The sequence below is a fragment of the Eleutherodactylus coqui genome, chromosome 8 (genome assembly GCF_035609145.1).
Source record: "Eleutherodactylus coqui strain aEleCoq1 chromosome 8, aEleCoq1.hap1, whole genome shotgun sequence".
In the NCBI taxonomy this organism is placed as follows: domain Eukaryota; kingdom Metazoa; phylum Chordata; class Amphibia; order Anura; family Eleutherodactylidae; genus Eleutherodactylus; species Eleutherodactylus coqui.
This window is the reverse complement of record NC_089844.1, coordinates 124,522,804-124,546,053: the sequence shown is the minus strand read 5'-3', so window position 1 is coordinate 124,546,053 and position 23,250 is coordinate 124,522,804. Positions and strand designations below refer to the sequence as shown.

Sequence of the window (23,250 nt, the reverse complement as noted above, 5' to 3'; positions counted from 1 at the left end):
GTTCCCGTAGTCCTCGGAGCTCATAGAACATCATTCATCATCACGCTCAGCCAATCCCAGCCATCGCTGTGTGGGGGTGAGATTATTAAATTGGCTGAGCCACGGCCATCACTCATTGCCACTCAGCCAATTCATACAGTAAATGCACAAAGCGATGGCTGTGATTGGCTGAGTGGCCAATCAGCCAATGCTGTGTGGGGGAGGGATTTTTGAATTGGCTGAGCACCCTAATTTACCTTTTTACATCTCAGCATGCCATGTGTAATCTAGGAGCAAACTGTCCGATGGCTGGTTAACTCCTCTGCATCGGGCCTTTTCCCACCATTCTGTGCTAACTTCACCGTCTGTCGATTGATTGATGTCTCCAGCTCCCTTGAGCTGGTAACACCATGCGTTCTATGCACTGCGCCTGCACTGTACTTCTGCTAAAGGCACATGCGCAGTCTTACCCAGCAGTCTACAGCGGGCTCATTCATGTCTCATGCTTGCACCTTCCCCAGGTGTCTGCATGCGCAGTGCTGAAAGGAGTGGCGTCTATAGCTCAGTGGAGCTGGAGACATCAATCAGGTGACAATGAGCCAGGGTAGAGCGGAAGGAAGTCCGAACAATAACCAGCCATCGGACAGTTAGATCCTAATGAAAAAAGGCGATTTGGGGTGCATGTAGCTGCTTATTAGAAAAATTAAGGTATGGATAGCATGAACTTATTTTCCTCCATCTATAGATGGGATTCACAGATGGGGGGAAAAAGCAGGTGACGAACTTCCCTTAAAATATGTACTATATCCAAATACATTGCGGATTATGAAGAATGTATGAACATAAAAGTTACAGAATTTCATATTTGCTACCTGTCATTGCTGACCCTATAATGGGGGTGATAACATTAATTCAATGTTCAACTTTGGCAACATAAAGGCTAGATGCTCCTGTAAACGTATGTTGTATAAATACTATTTTCATGAAAGTCAATGGAAAATTTCCACTGATGTGCAATATATATATATATATATATATATATATATATATATATACAAAACATACAAGAATTATAAATGACTTTGGAGGCCAATGACTAATATATTGTTATATCATGATGGACAACTCATTTATCCTCAGTCCATTACATTGGAGTCTGCAGGTTTGTCAATCACCAAGAAGCAACTGACTTCATAGGAACAAAAGGCTAAAACATGACACGAGATAACAAGAATATAAATATAGTTAAAAATAAAAGAATCATGTAAACTGTCCATTTCTTTGTGGGGGACTGTACATCTGTTGTGGCTGCAGCTTGCCAGAATGTAATTCTTTATGACAATAACCATTGCATGGCTCTTAAAAGTTTTTCCTACTTGTGCCAGGAAGCTCATATGGGATAATACCGTGACCCTGGACTCGGATACATTCCACATCTGTCCAGTCTGGGAAAGAAGGAGCTGCTTGTGTGAACTTCACTGGGAAATCAGATCTAGAACTGTCTGAAATTTCCTCTAGCTTCTCGCTTCTTGCAAGTTTTAAACACTCAGGACTAACTGAAGGCTGAAATATTTAAGAAAGCAGCAAATGCTGATAGATTTGTGAGGATATATAATATATGACCCTATGCACATGTATTTACTGCAGGGATGAAGAAGGTATCCGGTATGGACTCACTGCAGTCATACTTTAGTCTGGTCCCAAAAAGGAGCCCCCTGCTGGTGCATGTCATCGTGCCCTGCCATGCCATGCCAGCTTTCTAGTTGTTGTGCCCTACCTACCAAGAAGGGTGACATGACTCTTTGGCCTTTCCCCCTACTAATTTGTTATTGGTGCAGCAATTGACCTTAGCAAATTCCATAGGATAGGTAAGTAGATTAGTCTGAACTGGATTTGCTTTCCCCATGGTCTCCTTAGCAGCCGAATAGTTTGCCTTGATGTTATGTGTACCCTCGAACAAAACTGGGAAGATATTTATGATGAGTAGCAAAAAGCCGCTTCACTTATGGCAATCGATCACATTTCATTTCACATGCAATAAGATTCAAGTGCTTGCTGATTGTCTTTGACTAAACTTGTCACAGATTGCCAGTCACGTCCGATTGGGACCGGGATGATGTCATGGTGATCCACACACCGGTGCATGGTCAATGTCATTCCGGCATTGGATGCGGACATGAACTTTTCTCTGTTGGTCTGTGGATGGATTGGTCAGGTGAGAGGCGTGTGCGCCAGCCACCAATCACTGTTTGTCTGTACATATCTATTCCGGCTCCTCCTCACTTTGGACACCAGTTATACTTCTTGTTGAGGGTGTTTCTGGTCAAATCAGCAGTTCCTGTTCTGTCTCAAAGTTCAGATGAATCTGTTTGGCGTTTGTTATATGGGGTATTGTAACATTTATCTCCTGGCTAGTTGCTATCTTTTACTTTAGAGTGCCAGCATTGTGCACTTACGTAATACCTACTCAGTATATTTTGTTATCCATTGTAGCAACCTTTATTCTTTTTTCTAATGAGGGAAAGTCAGGTTCGCCCCAGGTTCCTCACGTGGGGTCGCCCTCATCAGGGGCAATGCTTCTCTTTTAGGTAGGGTCTCCACACATCAGCAGATTAGGGTCAGCTTTCCCATTTCCCTACTTTTTGCCTTTGTTATAAATATACTGTGTTTTCCATGTTAGTATATTGTGTATATATCCATCCTTACTGGACAATCTCTCTACAGTGCTGCAAACAACAGTGATTTTTTCCTGCACAAAAGATGTGATCAGCCAATGAATCAGTGTTTGCTCATTCGTCGGCTGATTAGGTACAGCTTTACATGACCCAATGATAGGTGAATGCTCTAGCCTGATTATTAGGGGATACCTACAGATCACACTCTTAGCACACTCTTAGCACCTTAGAGACTCTGTCAGCTACTTTGAGCCCTATGGGCCAAGCTTATGGACTTAAAGTAGAGGACCCGCTGAGTTCGGGAATGTAAATTTTATACATACCTTCCCACCATTCCCCTGGTGTCAGCGCTGAAAGCCCCCACTGCAATGCATTAAGTGGACTGCATGGCGTGCGCTAACTAGTCCGTCCATTCTAAGACCCTGTTTCCTCAAAAATAAGACAGACTCTTAAATTTATTTATGCTACAGGAGATGTTACTTTTTTACATGTATAGCTGCCTGGACACTATTTAAATTGCCTTTTTTAAATTAAAAAGGTAGGTCATCAATAGTTGATCGGCTAAGGTCCCTGGAGAACCCCTTCATTTTTGGAATAGGGCTTATATTTCAAGTATTCTCAAAAGTCCTGAAAAATGCTAGTGCTTATATTCGGGGTAGGTCTTACTTTCAGGGAAATGGGGGACTACAATAGGCAGACTACTTCGTGCACCACTTGATGCACTGCAGCTGCGAGTTTGAGTACTGACACTGGGGCAACGACGGGGAAAGTAAGTATAAAACTTACAATTCACAAAGTAGGACAGCTACTTTGAGTCCATAAGCCTAGCTTATAGGGCTTAAAGTAGTTGATAGATTTCCTGTAAGGCATTACATAAAGTTCTTGGGTCTCTACGCAAAATCTGAAAACAGAGCCCGTTGACTATCACCAGATATTCTACTAACACTGGTGGGGCAGAGGGACCTTTCGAGTCCACTAAGGTTCCAAGCCAATTGCATCCCCTTTGCACTTCCTGATATAGATATTTTCTGTAATCTACATCTGATGAGACCCAGCATGATCCTAGTTTTATCAATGCGCCCGATCTATAGTATTTACCACCTACTAAGCATTTCTTTGATTTGTTGACATATCCATATAGTTCATGTTCAAATAAATAACCTCCACATGAAATAAATATTACATTTTACACTCCGACTGATGTTCCTGCCAACTCCGTCCATGCAAAAGTAATCTGAAGTACTCCAATGTTCTCCCCTGATATTGTCAAACCATCTTCCCATGATACCCCGTAAGTGACTGGTCCTCAAGACATTTAATCTTTGTTCAAACACAGGATTCCACCGAGGATGAACCCGGGAGACTCTGGCTTCTCTTTATACAGAAGTCTGCAAGCCATTAGCTTTCGAAAGACTCATGATCTAAGAATGCTCTTGTATCAACATCTTTCCGCAAGCTCCAACATGTTTCTTATTACGAATTCAACTTTTATGAGATCATCTTTATCAGGTACTCAGGTCATTTGCTTGATCAAAATCTGCTCCAGCCTACGTTGATCGTTGACTTCATCACTCTGCGAAGGACGTACAAGTGTTCACAGATTTCTTTCCCCTTCCTTAACACAGGCGCCTCATCAAGAGATAAAGCAGCGTGGAAAATTGGCAACGTTCATAAATAGTTACCAACTTTTTTTTTTTTTTTTTTTTTAATGGAACAGCTGTTGAAATTTGGAGCGATGCCACATCAGCGCTTTCTTTGCCAGCCTGTGTTGCTCTTATATCCATGGAAATGGGGTGGATCGCGAGAACCTCTAAAGTTGGTGAGGGAACGGCTTCTCTAAAAACCTGGCACTGACTGCCAAATCACATCATAATTATTCATACTATGGCCATTAATTCTGGAGAGTCCCCCCTTCCCCACCCCAAGACAATTCAATTCTTGGAACAGTTTAAGAAGAAATGACTACCTTTAGGCTACGTACACAGGTCTTAGTCATTCCTATATTTATAGCTGCAAGGGTTAGATGTGTACACCTTGTGACCAAAGAGCTGAAACAAAAATGGAGGCTCATTCTAGAACGTTCATTCCACCCAAATCCTTGGAATTTATCGAACGCTAGCAAATAAACATATAACAGATCATCAACTCAAATGCTGGCATTACAAGAAACCACTATTGCAGCTGCCTTTTATGTGTATTTAAGTCCCCCATATCATACGTTATGACATATTCCCTATTATTTTATATTGTAGAGTGCACTAAAGGCCAAAAATACACATTAAACAACCCCTGGGGCACAGTCATGCACCTACGAATCTATATGGGCTCCTAATAGGCGAGCTAGCAGAAATGTCATGAGAGCTGAACCTGAAAACCGGGAAAATGGCAAGAGTAAATGTCAAGTTGTTTCCCGCGCAGCAAAATCTCTAGTTGTGATGATTTCCCTGTCCATGGTTCTGACATGAATATTTATTATCAGTCTCATCGTAACTCCCACATCCGAAGTACATCACAACTATGATATCATTACTGGAGGAGTTGGTCATGTTGGTAATGTTAGGATGATTAATGAAAATCATATGTAAGATAATATCCAATTTTGTGCAATGTAATATCACATATTCTAAATGCACTTATTGCATATGATTGTATGGTGTGACTTCGTGCGAGTCATGGTGCATTCACAGCCTGGAGGAAAGACAATATTGTACTCTTTAAAGATCACATAGTTAATAATATTTAACACCCAAAATTCAGGAAAATTTAAAGGGGTTGTCCAGTTGGGATAGGTCATCGATAGTAGATTGGCAGGGGTCCTTCAGCAGGGACCCTCACTGATCAGCTGTTCTCTGCACCAATGCGTTTATGTACTGAACTGATTACTACAGAAAACAGACTGTTCTATTTTCACTGCAGTGGTCCGACTTGGCATTGCAGGCAGTTTCCATTCATTTTGATGGGATCTTAGCCTGCAATACCAAGCCTCGCCACTGTACCGGGAACAGAGCTGTCTGCATCTGCTTCCTGCAAAAATCAGCTCAGTGCATGAGCACAACAGCCTGGCAAACAGTTAATCAGTGGGAGTTATGGGTGGCAGAACCACACCAGCCTTTTATTGATTAACCATTCTGTGGACAGGCCATCAATAGTTTACAACTGGACAACTTCTTTAAGCTCCATCTCCATTCAGAAGAAATGAGAGCTCAGGATGAACTTGACCTAAGTGGTGGTCTACTGGACATAGCTGTAAATAAGGACTTTTCGGCCAATCATGACAATCGGCCCAAGCACATCTCTATAACATAAGTGGAAAATCTTGGAAGCGACAATTAATAATGCCAAAAAAATAAAGATGAAGAAAACTTTAAGACTACTGTATAAAGTGCTGTCCTCTGGTTACTATAGTGATGGTAGGGTTAGGTGATTTGCCATAAATTAAAATCTTGATTTTTTTTTTTTTAACTTATGGACAATTTCGATTTTACTCTTGGTTCCTTTTTCCAAAATGACCTAATAAAATAACCATATAAGGCCTTGTTTTTTGCCAGACGAGTTGTATTTTTTAACGGCACCAGTTTGGGATAGATATAATGGATTGTTTAACTTTATTAATTTTTTTTATTTCTGGTGGTGGAGGGGTGGGAAAAAATTCCACCATTGTTTTTTCATGGCGTTCATTATACAGTATAAATGATATGGTACCGTTACTCCGTGGATCACTATGATTACAGTGATAACAAACTCTTAGTCTTTCTTGTGTGCTACTACTTTTACACAACATTAAAAAACAATTACCATATATACTCAAGTATAAGCCTAGTTTTTCACCACATTTTTTTATGCTGAAAAAGCCCCCCTTGGCTTATACTCGAGGTTAAAAAAAAACCCTCCATACTCACCTCCCAGCTTGCGTCTGTGTCCCCGGTGGTGCGGCAAACTGCTTGAGAATTTCCCCTGCTGAGCTTTGAATTCCCCTGCCGTCAGCGCTGTGTAGGACAGCTGGCGCTTGATCATTTACAGCCATTGAGTGAATAACATCACTGAATGGCTGTGATTGGTTTATCGAGCACCGGCTGTAACTGGCTGGCGCTCGATCCAATCACAGCGCTTACTTACAAAGCGATGACGGCAGGGGAATTGAAAACCGAGCAGGGAGATGAGAGCGGGGGGAAGTCTGAAGCACCTTGCCACACCGCCGGGTCGATCATTGCTCCGGGAACACAGACGCTGGCTGGGAGGTGAGTACTGAGTTTTTCTTTACCTAGTATACTCGAGTATAGCTCGGCTTATACTCGAGTCTATAAGTTTTACCAGTTTTTTTGTGGTAAAACTTATTGACTCGGCTTATACTCGGGTTGGCTAATCGTGTATTTACGGTACTTGTATTTGCCTCGCCACATTCCAAGAACCATGTTATTTTTATTTTTCTGCCAGCAGAGCTATGTGAGGTCTTATTTTTTTGAGGGAGGAGTGAGGGGTGCGTTGTAGTTTTCATTGGTACTATTTTGAAGTACTTTTTGATCACTTTTTATTGTGTCTTTCGGAGGCAAATGACTGAAAAATAGCATTCTAGCTCACTGTACAGTATAAATATGGTGACTTTATTCTTTTGCTCAATTCCATTTTGGTGATGACAACAATTTACATTTTATGTTCTACTCATTTATCACAATAAAAAGCTTTAAACGACTAATAATTGCATTATAATCACTACATTCCACGACTCGTAATATTTTTATTTTCTGGCCAAAAGAGCTGTGTGAGGTCTTATTGCGAAACGAGTTGTAGTTCCACTGGTGCCCTTTAGGGGTACATGTGACTTTTTATTTTCAATAATTTTCTATTGGGTTTTATAATAAACAAAGAATAACAGAAAGTTGACGTATTTGTTGTGTTAGAATACAATCTCTGTACCGTGACAGAAATATTTTAAACATGCAAGGCCTTGTTGAATAGTAATGAAACTAATGTTCCTTCTTGCAAGAAAAGAAAAGAAAAAGGACTTTTTGATTGCTTTTATCGTGTTCTTTTATAGACAGATTAATGAAAAATACAAATCTGGCATTGTTTTATTTAACTTCTTTACACCATTCACTGTGTGGGATAACAGACACAATATGTCCATAGTGTGAATCATTAGAAATGAGGCGATCCCTAAGACCCCATTTACACTGACGTTTGAGATGACAAATGACAGTTTGGGTGACAGTTTTGAGCGATCATCTTTGCATAGTCTATAGTAGCTAAGTAGCTACTTAAGAGCTATGCAGACGGAGCGGGACACCGCCGCTACCACTCGGCGTTCACTCTGTGAACTACCAGCGGGACACGAGCTGTAAGAATCTTATCAGCTGTGCAGGCTGTCATCACTCAATTCAAGAAAACTAGAATTGAACGATGAATAACTCATGCACGAAAACTGCACGATGTCTGTGCATTTAGACCCAACGATTCTCGCTCAAAAGACGGCTTTGAGTAATTTTTGAGCGCGAATCGTTGGGTCTAAATGGGCCTTAATGTTTGGGGTTTTTTTACATAAAAGGGTGTTTTGTAAGGAAATATGTTTTTTTTTTTACTTAAGTTTTTTATTTACTTTTTTAACTGCTCCAACCTCTTTTTGGCTCCCAATTGCATCAGTTGATTTCTTGCACTGACAAAGGTGCAGTTAATGTAAGAAATCAACTGATGTGACATCTGCCAGAACCCAGCCCTATAAGACAGGTTCATTTCAGTCAGCATGTAATGTGATGCTGCTAAGGCGCACTGCAAATGACTGAAATCAAAAGCATGTTATGGGACTCTGCAGGACTTCTGAAGACTGCAGCTCTATTTAGTACAATAGCAATCTCAGGAAGTCCCGTAACCTGCTTTTGATATTTCGCTGGTTTTGCATCACTTCTGAACCTCTCTTATAGTGCTGGAACTGGCAAGATGTGCCGAGCAGCAGCCAGATCACTTGATTTCAACTGGCAAGACAATTCTGGCTTTGGCTCACAATTCCCACCCATTATTACAAGGCTTGTTAAAAAGTCAGACTTTGACTTGCAAGAATACTGCCTACCAATAGGTGGTGCTGCAGAGATATTGTTCCATCTTCCCATTTGCATATTTCCCAGAGGAGCATGTATGGCCTTATAGGTCTCCTCACACCTTCTAGGTTTTCTCCCTTAGGAGAAATGATAACCTTCCTGACTCCTGATTTCAGGATACTAGCCATGCAACCAGCTGCCTGGCACACACAAGTGCATCATTGAGTGCAGACCACTGGTCTGGCATCCACTCTTAACCCATGACATGATACCCTTTCCCCCAGGTAAAGCTAACCAGGTGCTGGTCTGCCGGGAGACATCTGTATAGCTACCTTCTCTTAAATCAGGGGCGGGCGCCAGACAGGAAGTACAAAGAAGTGCCCAATCAATAGCACTGCTGGCACAGGGTTATAACGCTACTGGGGGTGGAGTCAGCACTAGAGATGCTGTTTGCTCTTCATGCTGCTTCACAAAGTGCTGTGCTGCACCTTCAATTTTATTAAAGTCAAATTTTACAATTTATGGGGAAAAAAACTGAATCGAGGGCTTCTTAATGGGTGAATTAATCAAATTAATTTGATTAATCGCCCGGCCTTAAATGATGGACAATGAAGTAGAGCGATACATGTACACTGACCTCAGTAATGATGAAGAAGTCATCTCCGGGCTCTCCCTGGACCACTATTTTTTCTCCATCTTCAAACTGAACAGGTTCAAGAGCATCGGCCACTGTCAGACGTTCCCATTTATCGAGGGATTCTACAAGGAAGTATGTAAGAAACAAGGATGACTATAGGTTTACAGGATAACCCAGGACTAGAGATGAGCGAGTATACTCGCTAAGGCACATTACTCGAGCGAGTAGTGCCTTAGCCGAGTATCCCCCCGCTCGTCTCTAAAGAATCAGGGGCCGGCGAGGGTGACAGGTGAGTTGCGGGAAGGAAAAGAGGGAGAGAGAGATCTCCCCTCCGTTCCTCCCCGCTCTCCCCCGCCGGTCCCCGAATCTTTAGAGACGAGCGGGGAGATACTTGGCTAAGGCACTACTCGCTCGAGTAATGTGCCTTAGCGAGTATACTCGCTCTTCTCTACCAGGCACCAAAAGACCGCAATGTATTATAGCAGTGGTCTACAACCTGTGTCTCTCCAGTTGCTGCACAATGACAACTCCCAGCACACCTTGCTCCGAAGTGTAGTTCTGCAACAATTCAAGAGCCGCATGTTGTAGACCGCTGTTATAGGATCAGGTCTGTCTACATACGTCATGATGACGGCGCTTCAGAACGTGCTACTATACTAAAAGAGGTGTTTTACTATATTGGGACTTTATCCTGGCAAGTGTTAAATATATAAGAGAGTTTTCAGCAAAGTAACTGTCCCTGGCGTGCTTTCAAGCGTCCTGGAGCCGAACGTTTCTGCTGGGAGACAGCTCATTTGCCATACTTAATACGATTTTATAAGGAGTTTCCCTTTTCACGAATGCAGCTGTTCAGAAGGAAAATTATAAGTTAATTATCACCTCTTACTTGTTTTGGGAATTGGTAAATACTGGTTGATCATGGGAACATGCATGCAAGGCATTCTGTGAGAAAAATTGATGGGATTCTCCAGGGTTAGAAGAAAGTTTTGGTTTTTTTCTCCCCCAGAAACATATCCACGGGCTGTTACTGATACTATAGTTCAGCCATATTCAATAAGATGTATTATCACACACAGTCCATAGCTAAGAGTGGAAAACCACTATAAATTCATGGATTAGTCATCGTTATGTATGCCTACAGGATCCCCACAAGGTAGCTAAGGCCAATACCCGCATCTCCATAGGACCTACTTTGGCCACTTAAACTCCTTTAGGGTTTTTTCCAGGAGTAAACTATTTGCAACCTATTCTAAGGACAGGTAATCAATAGTTGATTGGCAGAAGTCCACTGCTTGGGATCCCCATCCGATTGAAAAGACCATAACACTCGAGCTGCTATACCAAGCACAGCCACTATATATGTACGGCACTGTGCCTGGTATGGATTGAGGTGGCCACAATGCTAACTTGAAAGCCGCATGTCACTTCAATCAGCTGATCGCTATCAACTATTAGTGACCTATCTTAAGGATTGGAACTCATCCACCTGGTCTTAAGACAGGCTGATTTAGAGTCCAGAGGGACAGATAACTGTTTGTTCCCCATAGAGTTTCATGATTGTTGGCAGCACATTCCCTGTGCACACATGGAGATATGCCGCTAACAATGATGATTTTTCTTTTTTGGTGATGTCATCACCCAACGAACGAGAGTTTGCTTGTTCGTTGTCTGATCGGCAGTACCTTCATAGGGCCAAAATATTGGGCAAATGATCAGGCTGTGTAAAAGTCCCTTTACTTGGAGAGCCATCCATCCATACGGCAATCAGGTAATACTGCATTTTCTGATTGGTCTGGCTTTACAAGGTAAAATCATCAATGTAGCAGTCCTGGGAGCCGGACCTGTGTGGTCTACAGAATGCCACGGGGGTCTTTTTTTTTAGAGGGGTTGCCCAGTCATACCTCCGCAATCTTTATTATCATATTCGCAGATAGCAGATCCAATGCTTGTTGATTGGATTGACAGAATTATATAAGTGTTCACAGTTGAATGAACAAGCAAACAGTGTTGGAGCTTAATAGTGGATACAGGAAATGTTCTTTGTGTCAGGCCCATGACCTGTCTTTGCACTGAGTACTACATGTAATATAATCTAAATGTCTACATTTGACTACATAACTATACAGTTAAAGGTACAAGCACATCAATGTCAGCAGAAGTTGCTTATTTTGTTGAACCAGGGCCAAAATAAAAAATGCCAAATGTCCTCATAAAAGGAGAAAAACATTAGCGCACTCCATAAATGCCAAACAAATTCCTTCATGAAGAGGCCGTATCAACCTGATCAAATATTTATTGGGGTCATAACATTTCTTCGGGAACTTCCAAACATTTTTAAGAAATATTTTCAAGAATTGTTTCAAACTGCTTGTAATCTTCGGATAAAGAATTCAGTGGTTAAGGGCTCGTTTACATCTGAGATAGGGATTTACGTTTGTTACTAGAGATGAGCGAGCGTACTCGTTTCGGGCGTTTTTGCACTCGAGCACCGCTTTTTCCGAGTAACTGACTACTCGGACGAAAAGATTCGAGGGGCGCCGGGGGGCGGCGTGGTGGAGCGGAGGGGAAGCAGTGGGGAACAGGGGGGAGCTCTCTCTCTCTCCCCCCCCCCTCTGCAACCCCCCGCTCACCCCCGGCACCCCCCGAATCTTTTCGTCTGAGAAGGGAGTTACTCGGAAAAAGCGGTGCTCGAGTGCAAAAACACCCGAACCGAGTACGCTCGCTCATCTCTATTTGTTATGTTTTTGCGCTGCCACTTTATGCATAAGTTATATACACATCCTCTGACAATGCAGGCATGGTAGTTTTTGTGAGGTGCGTTTGTTGTGGTCCCTCCCCTTAGTAGTGTGATTTGTTCTCTTTTTTAAAATATAAGAAATAAAGATTATTTTTTATTATATTGCCTTTTTTCTTTTGGGTTTGCATTTTGCGTGTGGTCAGTTATACCCGGGTTTAACATTTGACTCTTGTTGATTTGATGTATTGTTTTTGTATGTAGCTATAGTGAAATGTTCCGCTAAGTATATAGGATTTTTCAGAATAAACTAAGGAATGATGCTGTTTATGGCCATTCTTACTTGCATACGGCACTTTTCCCCAGTTTTCCTTTCTGCAGGCTCTATATCTAGTTCTCAGCTCTATGATGTTTTTTATACATTACACATACACAAAACAGCAGACTATGTTCATGGAGGAATAACAGCATCATGCATGACATTATACAGCAAAACTGAGCAGTCTAGATATGATTTCAGCAGTTGTAAGGCTGGTCTCACACGACCGGATCGGAATTGTGGATTCCGTGAAATTTGATCCACGGTAATACACAGATCAAAGCAAATGCACTGGATTACACAATTTCGCTCACGTTAGTGGGTCGGAATTGCGTAATCCGCTCATGGAAAATAGAGTAAAGCATGTTCTATTTTATCCTGAAATCCGCAATATAGAGTCCATTGTTCTCTGTGGTCACAGATATACCCACAGCCCGTACGCAATTACATTGCGCATCGGCTACGGGTATCCACATCATTGCCGAGCAACAGTGCGGGAATTATAAACAAACAAAAAAAGCTCTACTGTGCATGACGGCCTGCATGAGGACATGGTCATTACGTGGCCGTACGCAAGGTCACGGCCGGGCTCACAGCTGGAATCCGGCCGTAAGATAAATCACTTACTGTTATCTGTAGCAGCATGTCTTTGTGAGTCTACACTTCTGTCTCCCTCCTCCTCCCCTATCAAAGTACTAATGACCACTTGTCTGTGAGTGAGTGAGTTACATGCTCCGCCCCTGATCACATGACTGTGGTGTCATCAAAAGTCCTGTAAACACATGGCTGCTGTCCAGCTTGGTGTTCATTAGTATTCCATAGCAACTGAGGCCACAGGGGGTTTGTAGGGTATGATGTCACCGTCATGTGATCTGTCACCTATGTGGAAGGAGTCCGGGGTCACATGACAAGGGGGTGATCAGTGTGTGCAGGACTGCTTTTCATTCCAGTTGTATGAAGAATGTATTAGCAGAGCTGTATGTGATGTACATGTAGCAGTGCTGTGTGTGAGTGACGTGCATGCAGCAAAGCTGTGTGGCACACTGCTACACAGCTCTGCTACATGGATGTCACTCACACATAATGGTACTATAATTTCCTAATAATTACTAGTCCACTCTACATAGATACTGTGGCAGGCTGACCGTGAGTCAGAAGCAGATCCAGGGTGATGTCACAACATCAGCCCTGGCCCATGTGACCATGGTAACCTGTCTTAGAGATAGGCACAGACGTGAATGCTGCTGTCCACTGGTGTGGGGGTTTGATTGGTCGGGGAGGAGATGGTTCCCTTCAGCTGGCCAACCAACTGTTATTGTAATATAAATATTCTGGCCCCTCCTCTTAGAGGGCGCTGGTTATTCATTAGCTGGATGGAGTTCTGGTCCAGTCCTCGTCCTTCTGGTGTCACCATACTATCCGATAAGTCTGTGGTGTTCATACTGGTTGATTTATTCAGTAACAACTGCTTCTAGTACTATTGTGTCGATGGTAAGCCACATCTGGGGGTCCAGTCCTTGGGGCTTCATAGGACCCTGAGCAATAGCCTAGATTGTCAATGCAGTACATTCTGAGAGAGAACTATGCCAGGTTTCGTAATATATGGCTACTGAACACGTTCTCCAGGACATTTCCAGTAATGGTTTAATAAACACAGGTGCAATGTTTTCTGCGACCAAGGTGGAAACATTCTGACATATCCAGGACACAGTCTTGTCTTAGTATTTCGAGGGTGTTTAGACAAGTAATCGAAAAGTTATAGCGTAAGACTTCCAGTAGAAGAACATAATCATGATTTATTAGCCATTAGTCAAAACCTGAAAAGTTTTTGTAGTGACATTTTGCTTGAACTGTTTGAGAAGTTCAAGACTATATTCCTTGAATTATTCATGTCAGCCAACATGCCGGAGCTCGGGGAAGGACTGTTTGCTTCTTGAGTAGCAGATGCATTGATGTTTTGTTAAACCGGCCACGGCTATTTGCTCTGACGTATTTAGTAACATGTAACCTAATGTAATCAGTAATGCAAATCCTTCTGCGGAGCAATTAGAGCCCTGTGGTAATGGCTGGGGCTGTGCCACTTATCAGGTAGTTGTCTTGGGCTAATGGTGATTGATCGGTGAACGAGGGGTGAGGGGGTAATGATAATAATGGCATTTATTAGACAGAAGACCATTACATCCACAGACAGGGCAAAAGTAGTAAGTAATGAAAAAAGTTTTTGAAACTTTTGTAAAACTATTAACTGATGCATTTAGTTCCCAGCCCATAAGTTAGAGACATGTTAAGGGTAGATAATTCTAGGAAAATCGTATTACTCCCAATGAACAGTGCTGAGCACATGATTAACTTCTCTTTTCGCGTTATGTTTTGGCAATGCATGAGAATTTACGACATTCGGTTCTTACAACCTAATTTTCTGGGTAATTATATTTCAGAATATTACGAAGGTTGCGATGTTTCCTGATCTGCCAGGCTGCATATGAATATTAGGGCTTAGGATTGAATTAGCCCCGCTAGATAAATAAAGACAATATAAGTATTCATGCTTGAAGAGCTCCTGCCAGCTCTTCTCACATGTATGTTTCAATTAATACACGTATTCCCCATGGAACAGCAATTTTGGCGCATCCTTTCTTGTGACTTTACATTGTACTGTTCCTCTTCTTATTCCTCCTGGGAAATGGGTGTTACCATTTCTCTTCTTAAAGGGGCAGGCCCCTAACACCCCCTGATGCAGCCCAATCCGTTTAAACAGTTTAGATGATATAGGGACACACCTCTTTGAAACGCGGAATGGTAACGCCTAGTTGTTAATTTAGCTATACATTTCCAGGAAGAACAACAGAGGAACGGCACAATTCAAAGTTCCAAGTTAATATGCTTCAGAATTGTTATTTTAATGGGAATACAAGTATAAATTCCACCCCGATATCGCGCTCCTCACCATGTGAAATCCCCATGGATTCAAGGCAGTTTCATGTGAAAACAGCCTCGCATCACTTTGGGGATGCAGAGATACTCCGGCGCGGCTGTCACGGAGGATCCTGGATGAAAGATCATCCCCGAAGAAAGATCACGCAGCCAGATAGAACATGCTGCAAATTGTTTCTTGCATAGCATCACATTGCAGTGCCATGCGGGAAATCATCGCTCATGTGTATGACCCCATTGAAAAGAATGGGGTTCATATTTGTGCGCGATTTTCTTAGCCGTGTGAAGCCGGCCTTGGACTGGCAGCCTGGATGGGTATGAGCTGATGAACTTTGAGTTATGCTAAAGCATTAGGCCTGAAGATAACTTGCGTATCGCCACATTTTGCTTATGTTTCTATTACTATTTGGAAAATGATATCATTAAACGATAATTATGTGTAATATTTAGGAAAAAAAATAAATGAGCGGGAATAAAACATGACCATCTGTGGAATATACTGTATATGCGCTACATAAATGGTAAAACCAAGAAACAATGTAACAAGTAACGCACCTGACACGCTTTGTCATATACTTCAAATAAAGGGAAGCCTCGCGGATTATGTCCCCTCCTACTTGAAAGCCCAAGGATTCCGACCCCGGCTCCTCACACATGTAAAATCATTTAGGTTTGGTGCGTGAGATCAGTTAGCTACTGAGAAAACCCTCAGGAACAGATGTGAGCTTACACCAACCAATAAAATGATTAGCGTGCCGGACCCCCATGCCAGTTTATGTGGCTGCTGTGTGGTCTGCTGAAACTGAGCCTGAAAGTCATTTGTACAGAGGACTACTCACCCAAAATGGAGACTTTGCTCAGGAATTCTTCATACATCTTCCTCTTCCTCAGTGTGCTGCCCTGTGATGAGGAAGAGACGGAAAAGACATTAATGCAGAAACAGGTGCCTTGATATAGTAATACAGGGTATAGTCAAAAAGACAGATCCAGCAGTACATCTCAATACTGATGTCCTACACTAAAATAGCAATAGCGTACTTGAATAGGAAGGCATGGGTGCGCTATGTGACGGTATAACACACCTGGGGCCCCAGAACATAGGTTTTAAATTTTGTACTGTGGCCCCCATAAGAGAGTAAAACCCAACTGCAAAATTGAAGAGTTCACGGCTACTTCATACTATGTGTACCAGTGTTAATAACCGTGCCCCAAAAATGCCAACTCCACCGGAGGATACAAATAAGCCAGAGACTATTTTTGAGACCGCTTTAAGAGATCTTTCACACATTTCATATAAGATACCAGAAAGGTTCATTTGGGCAAAAAATTGGTGGTGATACTCCCCACTGTTGTCTGAACAGAGGAGGCAAGTGACCCGACTAGAAATAGGGCAGGAATGCTTTTAGAATGTAAGAGGCTTAGGACAACTGGATCTCTGCAGACCCCCCGTACTAAGCCTCTTAAAAGTGCTTCGGGGCAAGAAAAAGCTTCAATGTATCAATGCAGATTTGGAGAGCTGAATTAATTGGTCAGGAAGGTGACACTCACGAGAATAAAGACAATGGAAGGAGGTATTAAGTGGTAGGAAAGACGGATAACTCAAATAACAAAAAAAGGTAATGGTAATAACCAATGAATTAATGGGGGGTCCGCAGCAAATATAATCATTTGCAAATGAAGATGTAACTTCCCATATTGTACAAAATGACTGCTACTACTGATAGCTAGAACACAACAGTGTTGGAGACTATAGGCCTATTGTTTTGTCTACAGGTACAGTAAGTACCATTGTGGGTAATTAAATGAGGGATGGGCTGACTTAAAGGGGATGTACCAATTTAAACACTTCTTTCCGATGCACAGCACCATGAGCCCCGACCAATCATGAGATTGGGGTTTGTGCCCTTCCTATTTGAATGGACTGGAGGTTGTGGGTGACCACTGCTGCTCCATCCATCTCTATGGGGCAGCTGGAGATTGCTAAGTGCTGTATTCGGTAATCACCGGAAGGCCCGAAGGTTGAAGGAGCAGCAGCAGGTATGCACAACCTTCATGCCATTAATCCGGGGTGGATAGGACCACTATACTCACAGTGGATCTCAGTGGTCAAACCCCATTGATCAGACACTTATTAATGTTAAAACGAACAAAACTCCTTTAGCCCTTTCCAATCCACTGTCTGACGTCTGAAGACATTCTAATTGAAGGCTGTACAGCTCCGATGTCGGAAGACATCCGGCAGGGTATTCTTACTGTATATTTCTGGCCGCTCCGTTGTCGGGGGCCTCTCCAGCATGTCCCATAACGCAGTACTGGCCAGCAGATGGCACCATTGTATAATGGCAGAAAGAGAAAGCCCCCTAGAAAACCCTGAATTCAAAATTGAATTGCAAAGGGTTAAAGGGGCTATCACATCATGGAATATTATGGCATATCAGAAGGAACCACAGCACTTAGCTGGCACTGTAGCAGTTGAGGTTTTGGTAGTCAGACCACCATGATCAGAAAGTGATGAGATTTCCCAGTGATATGCCAGTACTTGCTATGACGAGAAAAAGCTTTGAAAAGGTTGTCCAGTCTGGATCAGCTGATGAACATAGGGGACTAGTGTATTAAGAGCTTTTTACAAATGCCAACTATTGGGCACAAACGTTCGTCCGAACATACGATTGCCCAACAATCGACCAATCTGAATATGCCACAAATAACCCGACTCTTGTTTATCAGGTGATCGATCACATGTTTTATGAGACACACAAACTCACTGTCGGCAGCACATTTTCCAGTGTAAATAGGCGATGTACTGCCGATAACGATACTCCATGGGAAGAATGACCATATGATCATTCGTCCCCTAAAAGAGCCTGAATTGGTGTAAATGCCAGGTAGACAAGCACCAATCTCACTGATCGGCACCCATCTATCGAGGCAAATTACTCTGTCTAAGTGGACTCATTGTCAAGAAAGAGACGCTCTTTGCAGTAACTGTTTACACCTTATTGCACAAATAGGCCCTAGTATAAATGAACTACCCGACCAAAAGTACTTGGACACACCTATCAGCAGGACGGATCATGTCTGATTAGCAAGTCACGTGTCCTAAACCATGCTACATGAGAAGCAGACTCTTGGAGGTATCAGGCATACCTTGTGACAGGAAATGCATCCTATTGGATATATGAGTTATTCCGCTGTACACAAGTCGTCCATCACAAAGCACACTGCATCAGCCCGTCTACAATGGTGCAAGAAGCATCATCATTGGACAATTGAGCAATAGAAGGATGTTCTATGGAGTGACAAATCAAGCTACTCCATCTTCATATCAGATGGAGGTACCTGGGTGTGGAGGATCCAGGGGAACTCCTTCTGCCCGAGTGTGTTCTGCCAACAGTTAAGTGCGGTGGAGGTTCTGTTATGGTCTGGGAATGTGTTACGTGGCATGGACTCGGTCCGTTGTTGGAAGTAGTAACAAGAACCATGCACACAGAGGTGTACCCTGACATTCTACACAATTATGTGTTGCTGACAATGTGGTAATATTCCAGGAATGGTCAGCCATACTTCCAACAAGACAATGCGCCTTGTCGCCAATCCAACCCTGTTTTACATTGGTTTGAAGATATGGATGTTCTGTGATTGGACTGACCTGCACAGAATCCTGACCTGAACCTCACTGAACATCTTTGGGGCAAACTGGTAGGTTAGGTCAGAATGTATGAACAGCACCCATTTTCTTTGAGAGAACTTGCCAAACATTTACAGGATGAATGGAGGGAAATACCTGCTGAAGTGTATCAGATTTTAGTAGAAAGTATACCACAGTCAGTATCCAATATCATTAGGTCAAAGGAGGCCCACTAAGTATTAACATGTCTATATAAATACTACTCTTGCTTGGATATCAAATTACTTTTGGTAGGATAGTATTGTAAACCATAGACCATCCCTTAAAATAAAAAAATCCAACTTTAGATATTAAATGTATTTTTTACTAACACACCCTTTTATGGCTTGAGTTAGGAGGTAATATGTTGCATGAGTGGATAGGATTCTTCACTTCAATGAAGTTCAGTGCCGCCCCAGTTCTCTTTGAATTGGTCACTCGTGAAATAAGTTGATCTGGTTTCTGCATTCCAAATATTTGGGATTTTTCTTATGTATTGCTCCGCAATGCAGTATTTAGCATATTTTTGGTTCTAAGCAACAATTTACTACCATTTGTTTTATAAATCTAGCTCAATAAGTTCATATTTACAAATTAGTTACCATTTTATATGGATTTAAAGTGGCAGTATCAGATCTGTATGCTACCCTATCTGGACACAAAGTTATACGCATACGATTTAATTCAGTATTTGTAAAAAGCTGTTCACATGCTTTCGGAGTTCGTAAAGAAAGCCTGTGTGCCTTGTGAGTTGCTGCAAATAACTTTTTTCGCTCAGGAGGATACAAGTCTATGCATTATACAAACTTCGGGCACTGTGTAATGCTTCGTGTCACCTGTGGTGAAAAGAGTCAGTTTTTTCGTGCCATGCGCGATCTTCAATGGGTGACAAAGAAGTCTATGGGAGAGCACACAGCAATCTGAAGGGTCAGATTTTCATGCCAGGCATGATTTTTCAGCAGGTGACAGTGCAGAACGGGGAGAATGGGTGAATATACATCACCCGGCTCCCTGGCACCTCCGCTAACAGCATCAAAACTTAGTTTACGGTGCTGTTGGGAGGTGACAGGTTCCCTTTAAACTTTGCAAACTACCTTACTTGCTTCCCCCACCCATAAGAAGAAAGGGGGGAAGAAAAGGAATTATATTAGCAAACTTTAAAGGAGTTGTCAGCTTTGGACAACTTTGTGTAAAAGGGTCCATATCCTAGTGATTAGCCGTAATCCGGTAAATGCTGAATTCCTTCGCAGCGCCACCACAGGAAACATGAAGCATAACACAGTGCCAGAAGTCTGTATAATGCAAAGATCTACATATTCCTGACCAAGAAAAGCTCTTTGCAGCTATTCTCTATTTTGGCTAATAGTAAGAGTCCCTAATTTATGATCCCTATCTATTAAACCTTTGCAATCCAATTTTGGGTTCAGGGCTCCTAGGGGGCTTTCTCTTTCTGCCATTATACAATGGCACCATCTGCTGGCTAAAGCTAGTACTGCGGTATGTGACATGCTGGAGAGGCCCCTGACAACAGAGCGGCCAGTAATCTACAGTAAGAATACCTTGCCGGACGTCTTCTGACATCGGAGCTGTACAGTCTTCAATCAGAATGTCTTTAGACATCAGACAGTGGATTGGAAAGGGTTACCTCAGAATTCCCAAATAGGGTATATGAAAATGGGTTTTCAAAACCGGACAATCCCTTTAAGTAGTGTAGCTTCTAAGCGGAACTTTAATCCATCAGTTATTAGCATGCGGTACAGAAGGCATTTCAGCCCTTTTAAAAGATTGCAGCAGACCACGCAAAATGATCCCCCCCCCTATAATTCTCCTAATGTGCAGCACTCGTAGTGTTAACATTTGCACTCTCTGAAAGGATGCAGTGTGAAGAACTTGTACTAAATATGGCTTAGGCCAGCAATCCTGTGCACTGAGGACAAGTCATATGGCACAGTGTGAACGTATCTATGAAACAGAGATTGCGAGGTTAGATTATCTTCAAAGCTTTGCCGCACTGTGGGATAAGCTCTTCAGAAACGATGCCAAGCACAAATACCAAGTATCCAACTTTCCTTGCCAACTGTCAGTCAATCAGGTCCATACCCAGAGGTGAGGACCGGGCCTTTACCTCACCCTGAACAAGGGTCCTTTTCTATTCATTCAGAAATCAGTACTTTCTTGTCTTAGGTTATTGTTTTTGGTTTGATCCAACTAATTTTTTGTGTCTACTATACCGATGAAGCCGAGTTTCACATGACTCTTAACGGGGTATTTAGCTACCCATCTTCAGGACAGGTCATCAGTGGTTGACTGACAGAGGCCCGCTGCTTGGGATGCCCACTGATCTGCTGATCGTTCATTCCGCTGTTAATGCAGTAGGCCGAATGTAGTCATTGGGGTTGGAGCCGGAAGTGTAATAGCTGGCTTCACTCTCATTGAATTTAATGGGAGCACTACCTCCTATTATACCTCTGGTTCTGACCCCAGTGACGATGTTCGGCCCACAACACCGACAGTGGACCTAACGATCAGCTAAATGTTGGGGATCCTGTGCATCAGGCCCCCTTAATCAACTACTGATGACCTATCATGAGGATAGATTATTAGTAAAGTCAAGGAATACCCCTTTAACGCATTATAGAATTCTGTGCTACATTTTATTGCCCTTTCAATTGCTTTACAATTGATTGCGTTATAAGATAACAATAGCTTTTTAATAGCTTAAACAGCACTTGTCATTTCCTATAAGCACCGTAAACTAAGTTATGGTGCTTTCAGTATAGGTCCTGCGGAGTCTTGCGGTTTAATATTTATACTTACTGGGCTCCCTGTTCCCATATTGTCACCCTGTCTCAGTATGACTCTTTTCAGTCAGCATGCGCACATGGACAGAATTAAAAGAATTGTGCTGATAAACGGAGCGCTGACTTCCCGGGGTGACAGTTTAGGAAAAGAGAGCCCGATAAGTATAAAAATGACACCCCATAAGTCTGTGGGACTATCCTATAAGCACTATAACTTTATTTATGAGGCTTATAGGAGGTGACAGGTTCCCTTTAAGATAAAATAACTTGTTGCAGGAAGTTACTGTCATGGATTGTGGGCTGTGTCAGGTCGGGACCGGAGTGACGTCACTGAGTCAGCCCTGGCCCATGTGAACCAAATGCTAGCACATGCTCAGCATCATTTTGGCTCTGGAAACTGATATGAATACTCTGTGAGTGTGTGGATAGATTAGTTGACTGGGAGATGTGTGTCCCGGCTGGCTAGTCAGCGCCTGGTTTCTCTTGATGGAGGACACTGGTTATACTTCTGGTCTGATAGTGTTTTTGGTCATTTTTGAAGCTACTGTCCTGTTCCATTGTCAGATAAGTCTGGTGATATCTCTCCCACTCTCCAAACCCCCCCCCGCATGGTGCTCAGAACAGTAAGCAGTTACTCGAAAAGACCGATGCTCTCTCGAGCATCAGCCTTAAGCCTTTGCAATGCAATTTTGGATTCGGTGTTTCCTAGGGGGGCTTTCTCTTCTGCCATTATACAATGGCGCCATCTGCTGGCTAGAGCCAGTGCTGCAGTATGGGATATGCTGGAGAGGCCCCCGACAACAGAGCGGCCAGTAATATACAGTAAGAATACCCTGCCGGACGTCTTCCGACATCAGAGCTGTACAGCCTTCAATCAGAATGTCTTTAGATGTCAGACAGTGGATTGGAAAGGGAAAGGGTTAAATGAGCGTGCTCGCTCATCTATATTTAGGACAACTAATTACATCTGATCCAGACAGAGTCCCGCGCGGACGTAACAGTTATGACAGTCGTCCTGTTATTTTAGCTACATACTGTAGGTAAGGATTTACCGAGAAACAATTGCCACAAACGAGCACAATAGCAGCACAAATAGTATCCAATAGCTAAACTTGTGTCTTCTCACAAATAACATATAACCATATCATAAATCCATCAAAACAGTCATGAGATAAGTTGGAAATTTCCAAATGGACTCCTTTTGAAGAAATAATAGTGCCTTGGTGGGACCATGAAGACAAGGTGTCAATTTCCAACCACACAACTTCCATAAAGGAAATAGTATATGCATGAATATCCAGAAATAGCAGGGATTTGTTATAATTTGCATCTCATTATAGACTGTAGATGGAAAGTCTAGACCTATACCACTGCAGAACGGAGAGCCAATTGCAATTTAAACAAATAGTACAATACACCATTTTTGGTTTCATGGGTAGAGACTGAAAAATGAATCATAGGGTCGGTATAACATT

General features: G+C 42.5%; 1 protein-coding gene across 1 annotated transcript in view; it reads right to left on the bottom strand.

The window, feature by feature from the left end:
* The window catches only part of PRKAR1B (protein kinase cAMP-dependent type I regulatory subunit beta), a 186,003-nt gene that overhangs the window by 24,808 nt on the left and 137,945 nt on the right, over positions 1-23,250 (bottom strand). Inside the window, exons 8-9 of the mRNA XM_066576368.1 lie at positions 16,147-16,207; positions 9,321-9,442 (exon numbers count right to left, since the gene is read on the bottom strand). Coding sequence (XP_066432465.1) covers positions 9,321-9,442; positions 16,147-16,207 — 183 coding nt within the window. The remainder of the gene's footprint in view (positions 1-9,320; positions 9,443-16,146; positions 16,208-23,250) is intronic.